Source organism: Elephas maximus, chromosome 21, assembly GCF_024166365.1.
Source record: "Elephas maximus indicus isolate mEleMax1 chromosome 21, mEleMax1 primary haplotype, whole genome shotgun sequence".
NCBI classification, from domain to species: Eukaryota; Metazoa; Chordata; class Mammalia; order Proboscidea; family Elephantidae; genus Elephas; species Elephas maximus.
Window position 1 is genome coordinate 60,567,245 of NC_064839.1, and position 13,519 is coordinate 60,580,763.

The window sequence follows — 13,519 nt, forward strand, 5'->3', positions numbered from 1 at the left end:
ATATCTGGCTGATGAGATTTCTAAGCAAGATCTTAGAAACACAATGGTTTCACCATTTTGCATTTCCACCAGCAATGGATAAGGGTTCCAGTTGCCCCACATCCTTGCCAACATTCGGTATTTTCTAAATTAGTGTGCTTCCGATCTTCTGGTATAAGTGTACTTGTGGCTTTCCTTAAAATATATAATTTATGAAAATTTTATATTTCTTGTGAAAAGTATAATATAGCTTTATCACTAATTTATATGTATAAGCTGTTGTTTTAAAATTAAGTTTATGAATGGTAATGTAGAAATTTGGTAACTTAGTTAAAATTTTTTATTGTCTACTTTCTTATTTTGGATCCTATAAGATAGGATTACTATTTTCCATTAAAAATTTTTTTTAATAGTAAATGCTTTCCATTGACCTTTGGGGAATCTTTTAGTGTGAGTTTAAGACAGTTTTTTTCTTTTTTGGTTGGGTATAACTTACATACCATAGATCCTAACTGTTCAGTTTGGTAAGTTTTAACAAATGCATGTACCATTTAACCCACACCCAAATCAATTAATAATCTCATACCCCTTCCCAGTAAGGGTCCCAGTCCCGATCCCAAGCACTGCTGATATGATTTCGATCACAATAGATTTATTTTGCCCATTTTTGAACTTCACATAAAGAGTCTGTGCGAATATGTTTTTTGAGGCTGCTTTGTTTTGTGTAACATAGCATTTGTGAGATTGGTCTTTGTTGCATGTTTCAGTAGTTTGTTCCTCTTAGTTGCTGAGTATTTCATTGTATGGATTTACCACTGTTTATCTTATCGATGGAGCCCTGGTGACACAGTGGTTAAGAGCTTGGCTGCTAACCACCAGGTCGGCAGTTCGAATCTACCAGCTGCTCCTTGGAAACCCTATGGGGCAGTTCTACTCTGTCCTATAGGGTTACTGTGAGTTGGAATTGACTTGACGGCAACAGGTCTGGTTTTTGGTTTTATCTTATTAATGAACATGTATGTTTAAATTTTTGGCTGTTATGAATACGGCTTAAAGCACTTTGATAGCAAACATTGAGAATAATGCATACTGTATAGTTAAACTATAGTTCGGGCCAGGGGTAGGCTATCATGATTGATTAAGTTATTTCCTTGGCTTATAGATGGAATTTGATGTTTTTGCTTAACATACGCTCTGCTATTACGTATTTTCTCTCTTTTTATTTCTCTAGCAGTGATTTGATTTTGTCTTACAATCTGTTTCACCTGAAGCATTTGACTTGAGAAACAAAGTTGGGAGATGTTTTTGTTATGTGTTGTCAAGTTGATTTCTTTTGAACTTTATTATTTTTGGTAGCTCTTGGTGACTATTACACATTTGCTTTGTAAGAGGGTTGACTACAAAATTGTGCCAGGGACTAAGGCTTACTATACCTTAATCTGAATGTTTTTTTTTTTTTTAAAAAAACCTTATATCAATAGTTATAAAATGCTCTTTGATTGTTTTAATTTGTTTATTTGATAACTAATAAGGTATCAAATAATTGTGGTTCTTCTGTAAATTATCCCTGCTTGTCTTTTACTTTTGAAATATTTGATCAGAAAAAAGAAGTATACTTATTGTGAGCGATCCGGGATAGAACGTCAACTTGGAAATACTGGCATTCCGTTGTCCTGGGTTGAATATTCAATGCAGCCCAAGAAAAAAAGTCTTGAATTTGAGCTAATGTGTTACACCAGTCACATGCCAAGCACTGCTGACCAGCTTGTTTAATTTAAGCAACACTACCAGGTAGATGTTGTCTTTACATTTGAGCCACTCAAATAATTTGGAGATTTCAGAGAAGCACTGAGTTAAAGGTAATAGAAGATGAAATTGTAAAAAGAACAGACAGTGTAGGAGAGGTGACTGGAAGGATAGGCCCTCAGGAAGCCTCCTTGGAAGCTGCACTGTCCCCAGGTTTCTTCTTTCCTTCCATACTTTCTGTGCTTTTCTACGTACTTCCCCATTGGAACCCTACCAATGAGAGATGCATTCGCTTAAGAGGCAGCCCCTCTTAAAATTTTAAATATCTCTGGAAGGGGTTTGTTCTGGAAGATCTTGCATTATTAACCCATAATGTGTGTTAACAAGTAGACAGCTTTCCTTTTGACTCTGCTAGCAGTAGCTGTCCTGAGGGATGAACCTTGGGTTGGGGTGTGTTGGGAAGAGAGAGGTGAGGTAGGCGTGTTTAGAGACTGAAACACTTAGCAGTCAGGAAGGGCAGATCTGGGTGGAGAGTCATAGGTGGGTAGAGCAGAGGGCTGGCTCTGGGTGGCTGAGGCCTGGAGCCTTCAGATATGGAAGTGTAAATAAGGGGGTGGCAGGCTGCCAAGGACAAACGTTTCCTATTTCAAAAGTCTGCTCTGGGCCAGCCCTACCTTCATCCCAGAAAGAGGAAGGAAACTTTCTTCTTCCTCCTTTCCTACACCCCACACCTCCTGAGGTCATAGCAGTCAGGTAGTAGTGATATTATGCTCATCGATAATGCAACTTATAACCACTTACAGTACTACTTCTGCAAGTGAATGTGCAGTGCCAATCCGCCAACTGAAAAAATAAACTTGTGGATCATGGCTTACTTATAAATTGGGGACTGAATGCAGATTTTAGAAGATGTGTGCTAATCAAAGAGATATATGCTATTTTATAGAATTTCTTTTCAGTCCAACAACATACAGCTTCTTTATGTTTGCAGATAACTTCTTTCCTCTGCTCAAGCCCTTTGGACGGCTGTTTCCTTTTTGTTTTTAAGTTCTTTCTGGAATGCAAGGCCCTTGCACTTACGTAGGTGTTTCTGATAAGATATAACATGACTTGGAACTTAATAAAATATCTGCTTTTAGCAGTGTAGTTACTATAACGTTAACAGTGAGATGTGAGCTTCATATTTCCATGTTTTCATAGACATCTGGGAGTCTTCTTTTATAAGTAAGAGGAATCAGACCTCTTGGTAGACTCTTCTGATAAATACACTGTTAATGGCTCTGAATTTAGAAGATTTACTACCTAAATTATTTCTCCCATGGAGTGAATGCCCAAGCTGAAAATAAACTACAGGTCTTAATAGCCAAGCAGGAGGAGTATACTTGTCTCAGTGAAACGTCTGTGTGTAATTTGGCTTGTCGAGTAACATGAAGTAGGATGAAAGTATCTCACTTTAAAGTGTGCAGCTGGTGTGAGAGTGTTAGACGGATGCTGATGGTTTGGCTAGAGCGTCTTCCATGTCCAGTGTTCTGCTTGTCTTCACTAATCAGTAGTAGCTTTCCCCTCCACTTCTTTGTTCACTGCAGAAAGCATCTCCACGGTATAAAATGGTTAGTCTTTCATGTGTCTCCATATGTTAGAAATCAATATAATATGGATGAAAAAAATTTTTTTTTTCAATTTTACAAAATGATAGCATTTGGAGTTGAGTTTATTTAATCAGCTGATCATGATTTTTGTTTTTAACTTCGTGTTTCTCCTGACATTTAAAGATACTGCTATTCGCATGAGAAGGAATAATATGTAGAACCTACAAAACACTAGCTTGATGGTCAGAGGCCTTTGAGACTCATGGTACTCAGAGGACAGGCTGAAGTGAAGCAGTCGCCAGGGGGTTGTGGATGATAATTACTGGAAAAGCTACATCCCATAAATAGTTCCCTCTATTTTTTTTTTTTTTAACCATTGCTAGGAGCCTTGGTGGCACAGTGGTTAAGAGCTCAGCTGCTAACCAAAAGGTCAACAGTTCAGATCCACCAGGTGCTCCTTAGAAGCCCTATGGAGCAGTTCTACTCTGTCCTGTAGGGTCACTATGAGTTGGAATCAACTGGACAGCAATGAGTATCCATTGTTATATCTCTGGGTGGTACAAATGGTTAACACCCTTGGCTGCTAGCCAAAAGGTTAAGAGGTTTGAGTCCACCCAGAGGCACCTCCGAAGAAAGGCCTGGCAATTTACTTGTGAAAAATCAGCCTTTGAAAGCCCTGTGGAGATAATTTCTCTGACACACAAGGGATTGTGGAATCGACGGGATGGCAGCTGGCTTTACCCATTCAGAAAGCATTCCTTTACGTGCTTCTCCCTCTCTGTTCTTTTAAATAATATGTAACCATATAAATGATGCATATTCATTATAGAAAACTTTAAAATACACATACTTAACAAGAAGGAAAATAGAAAGCCTTCATACTACCACTAAGCAGAGATAAGCCACATTTACATTTGGGGTATATTCTTCTAGTACTGTTTTTCTCAATTTATGTGTATGTGTATTTACAAAAAAAGAGATTATACTGTATATTCTGTTTAGAAATTAGTTTTTTATACTTGATATATTAGGAACATTTTTCCAAGTCATTAAATATTTATCTACTCTGTATCTTAATAGCTACAAAATATTCAACTTTATTGATATTATAGAATTTATTTGATATGTCTCTTGTTATTGGACATTTGGGTTCTGTCCAATTTTTGATATTTTAAACAGCATTATAATTAATTAACATTAATTAATATTCTTATAGCTAAGTGTATCCATATTCAAAGTTTTTTCCCATTTTGTTCACTTTTCCTAAATTAATTTGCCCATTTTGTACACTTCTGGTTAAGCAGATTCACATCCGCTATGTCTATAATATAATAGGCTGGAATGCCCCTGAAAGACTTAAATTTATTCTCTAGACCTTTTAGTTAACCACGGCCAAGACGTGACACCTAACAACAACAACAATACAACACTGTAGTCTCTGGGAAAGCGCTGACTGGACGGCGGATCGTTACTATTTGTGCAAATTTCAGAGATTGAATATTACACTGAAGACTACTTTCTAAACTCTGTATTTGCTGAATTAAATGGCTGCACTGTTAAACATCTTAGAATTTATTTTATGTTGCTTCAGAGCACAATTATACCAGTGTAGAAAAACCTCCAATTTGCACATTACCAACAAATTAAAGCCTTCCGTGGAGAATCATTCTCATAATGAAACACACTTCACATATTATGGAAAAGATTTGACTATAATAACATCTTTTGCATTATGTTTTTTTTTTTTTTTTAATTTTTTCCCTAGATATTGTATCCATTTTTCCGGAGAAAACTGATATTAGTTGGTGGAATTCAGCTAAGATACAAGAAGTGATCCTCCATGTCCTTAATGGTGCCCATTATTAGTTGATTGTGTGTACACACACACGTACTCACACCCTTTACTCTGAGAGCTAAAGCTTCTGGGCTTTTTTTTAAGAAAACAGAGTCATTTATGTTATAGAAGGACATGAACAGTCTTTCTCATTGAAGACTTATTAAATAGATTTATAAAAATTATAAAAGATACTTATAAACCAGTATTTATTTTCTCTGCTGTAGCTGTGCATTTATGAAAGTCAACTCCTAAAGAAACTTAAACAGTTTTATTTATGTTTTTATGCTAATGTGATCTTTTCTAAAATTGACCATTCTAATAGTTGAGAGGCCTCCCTTTGGCTTTATAAAAGAACAGCAGATGTTCAGTAAGTTCTTTTTTATAAAATTTTCCTCCATGATTTGACTTTCTAATACGGTTCTCTACATAGCACCTTACCAACTCACAAAGGAAAAAAATTTCCATTACTGACCTGTTTGAAAAGCAGTTGTAGTGTTGAATAGAGCACTTACAAGTGAAAAACAGTGCAAAATCTAACAGAATCTAACCTATAATTAATATAAAATTGCTTGAGTTACTCAAATAAAAATACAAAGTAAAAAGTGATTATTGGGCAATTTACTTTTATGCTTTCCTTTTTAGCACATATATTACATTCTAGAGAAATTGCCCGCTTGTAGCTAGAGACTGTTGTATTTAGAATTGTTTTACCCTGAAGGAAAGCAGTGTGTTGTGTAATTCAGACAGTAGAATAACAAGGGGCCTTCAGCAAAATGAAGCTTTATTGTAGTCTGTATTACCCTGAGCTCAGCGCTCCCCCAGAAATTAGTGAAGCTCATGATTGTTAGAACTGTGGAAACAAAACCATTCTGCTTGAACCATAGCACCCCCTAGCATCCTAATAGTTTGTGTCTTTAAAATTCAAAAAACCATTTTATTTATACTTATAAAAAGGACTGTTAATGTAATATGATCCCATAGCTTTTATATTCTTGTGACCAAGAAGATGGTGCCTTGGAAAGACTCCATGGAAATTATGAAGAATGAACAGAACCATCACTGTTTTGAAAATCTTTGTATTTCTTTTCTATGGAATATTTGGTGCTGGATACAGGTTATAACCTGTAGCTGGACTTGTGCCCTATTTTGGAAGCAGTAAAGAGCCTATTGACTAATCAAGCTTCCTTTTGTGTTGCAGGTACTTCTTCCAGCAGCTGGCCTGTTACAGTTACAGGATGTAAAGAAGACTTGCTGTGAATTTTTGGAATCCCAGCTACACCCTGTCAACTGCTTAGGAATCCGGGCTTTTGCTGATATGCACGCATGCACAGACCTCCTTAACAAGGCCAACACCTATGCAGGCAAGTAGAACAGACCTCTGTTAGAAAGTGGCTGGGTTTAGAGCACTGGGGAGGAGAAATAGTTCTAGAACCTCTATTGATTTTATCAAAGAAATAATGGTACAAGGTGGTTTAGGTCCCTATGGTTGTTGAAAAAACACAGTGCTTCAGTAAACCCAGTAGCCCTATAAATTTGAGTTTTTTAGATTTCTGTGGGGTGGCCTGATGGTCCAACTACCCTTCATAAATTTGTTTCAGAGAAAATGTGATTTGAGTTTCAGAAATCTGATTTGGGAATGACCTATTAGAATACAACCCATTTGTAAGCTGGGGAATGCCTATAATATGTAATGGTATTCATGTACTTCTTTTGAGTGGAGTGAGGCACTTTAAGAACCAAAGACAAATTTGGATTCATTGGTGTTCTGCGATGCGACCAATTCTGTTCGTCAGCTAAATACGAAGTATTTCTTCTAAATACAAACTGCACTAACTGCTATATATAATGAACCTATTATAAGTGGCTTACGTTAGGAAAAACAACAAGTAGACTTGTGTATTTTCGATAGTTTTTTTTTTTTTGCCTGTAGCAATTGCTGCTTAACAAAAATGCCTTTTTTGGGTTGCTAGTCATCCCCATAACCAAAAAACACTCCATTGCCATCGAGTCGATTCTGATTCATAGCGACCCTATAAGACAGAGTAGAACTGCCCAATAGAGTTTCCAAGGCTGTAAATCATTACAGAAGCAGATTACCACATCTTTCTCCGGAAGAGCGGCTGGTGGGCTCGAACCACTGACCTTTCAGTTAGCAGCCAAACGCTTAACCACTGTACCATCAGGTCTCCTTATTCATCTCCATAGTGCTTGATAAAAGTTACTGACTCTTAAGAGAGAGAGAGTAGCAGGGAGGGAGAGAATGAACAAAGCAGGTTTAATGGGAAGGATGTCCAAACGTACTTCATGTAATGTAATAGAGCTCTTGGTTTCACTTACATCAGCACTAGCTTGTTAGTTTTTTCCCCCCGGTAGGTGATAGATTTTCTTTTACTGTTTTCTCTTATTTAAAATCTTAAATTTATTGTAGTATAGTATAAAGTATGACCAATTTTCTACCAGAATTAGAATACCTCCATATCTTAGTTTATAGATTTCTTTTTCATAATTATGCCAAGAGTTTTTCATGGAGAAATTGTCACTTTCATCAAATTATGATGAAATACTGATTCTTCTTTTTTAATTCAATGTATTTTAAATCAGGATCTAGTCTTAGAGGAAGTACTGCATTCATACCATAGTTCTGAAATTTATAATTCCTTAAGTATCTTAGGTTTATAGGTAACATTTAAACACACTTTTTATTTATGGAAGATTGCAAACATATCCAAAATTAGAATAGTACCCATCATCCAACCTTAACAGTTTTTAACTGTTTCTGCTATACCCCTCTCTACTTCTTTCTTCCTTATTATTATTTTTATATGTAAATATTTTATTGAAATTTAATATACGTGTAGAAAAAATTGTACAAATCTTAAGTCTACAGCTCGATAAATTTATTTTGAAATAAATTCTGTCACTGTTTCATCCTGTACAATTCCAGGGACCAACTTCATATAATGAAGCTAATCTCATGTTTTTGGTATTTTGACAACTAGTTATAGCAAACTTTATAAAATAAATAATCTGGTATAATAATAAAAAAGTTCTTAATAATGAAAACTAGCCGATTGCTGCTTATATCTTAAGTAAATAGGTGATGATGTTGTAAGGAGTCCATGAGGGAAGATAGCCGTAGCTCTGTTTTTCTGCCATAAACAAACAATTCTTTTTTAGTGTCCTTGTCTGTGTGTGTGTCTATATGTCTGTGTATGTATGAATGTATCTATCTATTTTTAATAATTCAAGTACCGTGGAGCCCTGGTGGTGCATTGGTTAAGAGCTCGGCTGCTAACCAGATGGTTGGCAGTATGAATCCACCAGCTGCTCCTTGGAAACTCCATGAGGCAGTTCTACTCTGTCCTATAAGGTCACTATGAGTTGGAATGGACTTGATGGCAATGGGTTTTTTTAATGTGTCCAGAAAAATCTACCCAAGCCAAACGGTATATAGCGTGGGAAAAGATCTAGAAGAGCGAAATGAGTACAGTAGAGGAAGATAATATCTTAGGTTTTCTTTTCTTTATTATAAGCACTAGTCTAAGTAGGACCTGTGAAGGGCCTATCCAGGCATGAAAGAAGGAAAGGAGGAGATGCATAGGAAAGAAGAAGGCATAAGGAAGAGGAGGAGCTAAGGGAGAGCAAGGATGGGAAAGGGAATAAATCTTCATAGTCTCTGTGTACTTTCTGTTCTAAGATATGACTATACTTCAGTGCCCAGAGCAGTCCTTATCCTTGAAGAACTCACCAGAGATTCTAGACTTAGGATCAGCTTTATTCCTTTCTCTTGCAGATTGGAAATATGATTTCTAGTGTTTATTATAATTAAATTGTACAGGTGCAATGAAAGAATAAAAGTGCTGCCTGGAAATCTATTCAGTGAACTCATTCTTACTATTGTCAACATTTTTAGAGGAAGTAAAAATGTGAGAAACCAAGAGGTGACGGGTAGAGAGGCTGATGGGGGAGGGTGTGGAATCACCCTGCTCACTCTGATGCGCTGTCTTAACTCCAGCAGCGTGATACTGGCAGCCGTTGCCCTTCGCGCTGACCCAGCTGCTTCTCCAAGGCGTGGCAGTGAAGGGCTTTAAGCCAGTTAACATCTGAGGGTGACTCGACCAGCAGGTTAAATGACCTGCACACAGGGCGTGGTGTTATGAACTATAGTCTGCCTTACTTATACTCTTGAATGATTATTTACTTAGCTGAAAAGCTGTGTGAAATTATTCTTTACTTTATCCGTAAAACTGCAAATTTTGACAACTACAAGTGCACTGACTTCTATAGAGAATGCTGGTTGTCGGCTCTTCTGCTTCTCAAGTTGGAGTGGTGTCCATATTTTAGCCATTTTCCAAATCATTGATTTGCTTTTTGCATTTTTTGTAATCAACAATATAGGTGAGATAGAAATTGAACTCAACAGCATTCAACAGTCCCAGTAAAGACTTTTGGAAATTCAATTGTAAATATAAATTGTACAATTTATATTATAGCTATAAATTGTGTAATTATAAATCAAAATATGGATTTCATTTCACCTTCCTTGTTGATAATCAAGAGTTGCCCGTAGTTGAATTTCCAGAATTTTAAGCGAATTTAAGAGAAAAAATAGTTGCCAATTCTTAGCTGTTCCATGCCTTACCACCCCACATGATGAAGAGTTGAGAAGCTTCTTATCACCAGTTCTAACTAAGCTTTGGAGGAAATTTGCAGTATCATTTTCAAACTGGTACTCTGGGTGAAATTCTGGGGTTGGTAAACACTCAACCTCCATCAGTAATAGGACCACCTATGAGGAAGTCCTCTTCTTCCCCAGTCACAAACATGCTTCCCAGTTTTTTCCCATTCTGTTCCTGTGGTTAACGCTGCTGCATTTTTATACATTCCAGGCCCAGTGGTAGTAACTACCCTTACCCAGGCATCTCCAGTATCCCACATTGCCCTCCTAGCCTTTCTCCTTCCTGTGAAATGATCGGTTACATCCTTAACTGTTTTCATGTGTGTCCCAGCTCAGTAGGTCTTAACTGAAACTTGGTTTTCCCCAAAAGCCTGCATGTTGGGGGCCAACTTCTTTGAGGGCCACTCCTCCAACTCACTGGAAAGGTAAATAGAAGAGTGCTATTTCTAGACTCTTGTTTTGTCACTGTTACCCACCTCGGTTCTGCATTGGCTGGCTGCCAGCCCACAGCATTCTCTCTGCAGCCCACTATTTCTGTAGGCTTCCAGGCATACTTCTACCTTTGACCTATATTGTATTTTTCCTCTGTACCTCATTGCTACTGATAATGGGCTCTATAAGTTTTAGGCCCTGCTTACAAAGATTTTGTAAGACCAGTCCCTGGAGAAGGATATCATATTTAGTAAAGTAGAGGATCAGCGAAAAAACCCTCAATGAGATGAAATGACACAGCGGCTGTAACAGTGGGCTCAAATATAGCAACAATGGTGAGGATGGTGGGGGACTGGGCAGTGTTATGTTCAGTGTTATATGTATAGGGTCATAATGATCAGAACCAACTTGATGGCACCTGACAACAACAACAGTGGTAAACTCGCACCTAAATTAAGTATTTCAGCTTATGCCTTATTTCTGTAAAAGTGGTTGCCGTAGCCTTTTCTTCTGTAATCAGTTGACTTAGTCATTTACCCACCCTCGCATAATTTAGACCAGGAATCACTGCTCAGAGTAAACATCTGTCAAAATAAGCCCATGATTTCGAAAGCTGCCCCCTTGAAAGAAATCTGTATCAAGACAGTGATATTAATAATGGTATTACTAGCCTCGACTCTGTGCTGTGCATACTAAAGAGTAGATGCTAATGATTCGAGGGCCTGTTGCAATGTTAATTTACTGATACAGATTCTTCCTTTGGAGAACTGTATACAGCACTTCTTGCCTGAATTCATGCTGCCTTAAATGACGTTCCTTAAAATAATCATTTTTATATTCTTGCACTCATTATAGCCTTCATTTATGTCTTCATAAACTGCATGCAATCTCTCAGCCCTGCTTTGTTGACAGTTTTTCTAGCTGAGATAAGTTAGCTGTTTTCAGATTTCACCAAAAACTGTCTATGCTAATGTAACTGCTGGAGATACATATATTCATAAATCTATTCCCACCACCACCCCCACCCCGAGACTAGTATTATTCAGAACCAAAGAATCATGGAGTTTTAGCGCTTGTAGAGAGCCCTAGCAGTTATCTAGCCGTACACTCTCATTTTATAAATTGGGAGAATGAAAACCAGAGGTACTTTTATTTTTCCAAAACACTTTGCGTTAGGGGTCGGCTGTTTGTGGGTCTAAGATATGATCGTTACCCACGCATGTACCCTTACTTCTCAGATGGGATTCAGTACAAAGTAGAATACAGAGGAATTATAGGCACCCTCTCATGATATTTAATTTTGCTAGAAAGGGTGCAAGGTGTTTAGAAATCAAGGGCCCTTTGTAGCTTATTAAAGGCATAAAACCAAATGAGCAAAACTTTGTTGTATATTGACAGGCATGTATAGCATGTGTACTTATTATATATATATATCAACAAGTTATATATTCTTGATTTCTTTGGACTTAATTTGGGATGAGGGACCTGACCTGATGTGGCCTGTAGACCTGGTGTGACAGATTCTGGGGATTGTCTTTCAGTTTTGATGAGCAGCTTATTTTATTTGCTGGAGGGAAGCCACCAGGAAGTTCAGCTGCTCTGGAGAGTGAGGAGAATCCTTACAGAATACGTGTAAGGAAGAATATATGTTGCATGTTTTACACACACACATACAACATGTTTCATGTATATTGCAAATTCCTGGGCTTTTTTGTTTTGTGTTGTCATGGTATGTTTATAGTACTGAGAATTAGGACCTGCTGCAGTTATAGTATTAGCTCAGACAGAAGGAACTGATTATCGAATACCAGTGTAACTAGGTTGGGCTTTATCCGGTAGACTTTGATGACTTCTGAAGGCAAACTGTTAATGTCAGTGAAAGCTGTGTTCTATACACAGATTAATCTGTCAGCATATGGGTGAAAGGATTGGAAACAATAGTTGCAATTGGTAACAGAGTGAGACCTAGGGTAGCAGTGATGAACATAGAGAGGAGATGGTCAAAGGAAGATCGTGAATATGGAAACTAACTGTAGAGTATGAGGCATAGAAGAAGCTGACTAAACTTTGAGAAGCCCTGCCTTTTAGCATTATGTTTAGGTAAATGCGTTATTGTTGTTGTTGTTAGGTGCCATCAAGTTGGTTCCAACTCATAGCGACCCCATCCAACATAATGAAACACTGCCCGGTCCTGTGCCATCCTCAGTTGTTATTCTTGAGCCCGGTGTTGCAGCCACCATGTCAGTCTATCTTATTGAGGGTTTTCCTCTTTTTTGCCGACCCTCTACTTTGCCAAGCTTGATGTCCTTCTCCAGGGACTGATCCTTCCTGATAACATGTCCAAAATATGTGAGAAGTCTTGCTATCTTGGGTTCTAAGGAGCATTCTCGTTGTACTTCTTCCAAGACAGAATTGTTCATTCTTTTGGCAGTCCATGGTATATTCATTATTCTTCACCAACACCACAATTCAGAGGCGTCAATTCTACTTCAGTCTTTGTTATTAATTGTCCAGCTTTTGCATGCATTTGAGGCAATTGAGAACACCATGGCTTGGGTCAGGTATATCTTAGTCTTCAAGGTGACATCTTTGCTTTTTAACACTTTAAAGATTCCTTTTGCAGCAGATTTGCCCAATGCAATGTATCCTTTGATTTCTTGACTGCTGTTTCCGTGGGTGTTGATTGTGGATCCAAGTAAGATGAAATCCTTGACAACTTCGGTCTTTTCTCCATTTGTTGTAAGATTCTTTATTGGTCCAGATGTGAGGATTTTTGTTTTCTTTTTGATGAGGTATAATCCATACCGAAGGCTGTGGTCTTTGATCTTCATCAGTAAGTGCTTCAAGTCCTCTTCACTTTTAGCAGACAAGGTTGTGTCATCTGCATAATGCATGTTGGTAATGCTTTCAGGCTCTCTCCATTTAGGATGATGTTGATTGTTGGCTTTGTAGAAATGCCCTTTATGATGTTGATGAATTTTCCTTCTATTCCTATTTTGCTGAGAGTTTTTATCATGAATGGGTGTTGAACTTTGTCAAATGCCTTTTCTACATGAATTGATAAAATCGTGTGATTCTTGTCTTTTGTTTTATTTATGTGTTGGATTACATTAGCTGTTTTTCTAATGTTGAACCATCCCTGCATACCTGGTATGAATCCCACTTGGTCGTGGTGAATTATTTTCTTGATATGTTGTTGAATTCCATTGGCTAGAATTTTGTTGAGGATTTTTGCATCCAAGCTCATGACGGATATAG

The 13,519-nt window shown here is 37.5% G+C and overlaps 1 protein-coding gene across 4 annotated transcripts in view; it reads left to right on the forward strand.

The window, feature by feature from the left end:
- KLHL2 (kelch like family member 2) overlaps positions 1–13,519 on the forward strand; it is a 126,545-nt gene that overhangs the window by 68,960 nt on the left and 44,066 nt on the right. For all 4 annotated transcript variants that reach the window (XM_049863876.1, XM_049863878.1, XM_049863875.1 and 1 more), the window contains one exon: positions 6,350–6,512. In XM_049863876.1, the coding sequence (XP_049719833.1) occupies positions 6,350–6,512 (163 nt within the window). The remainder of the gene's footprint in view (positions 1–6,349; positions 6,513–13,519) is intronic.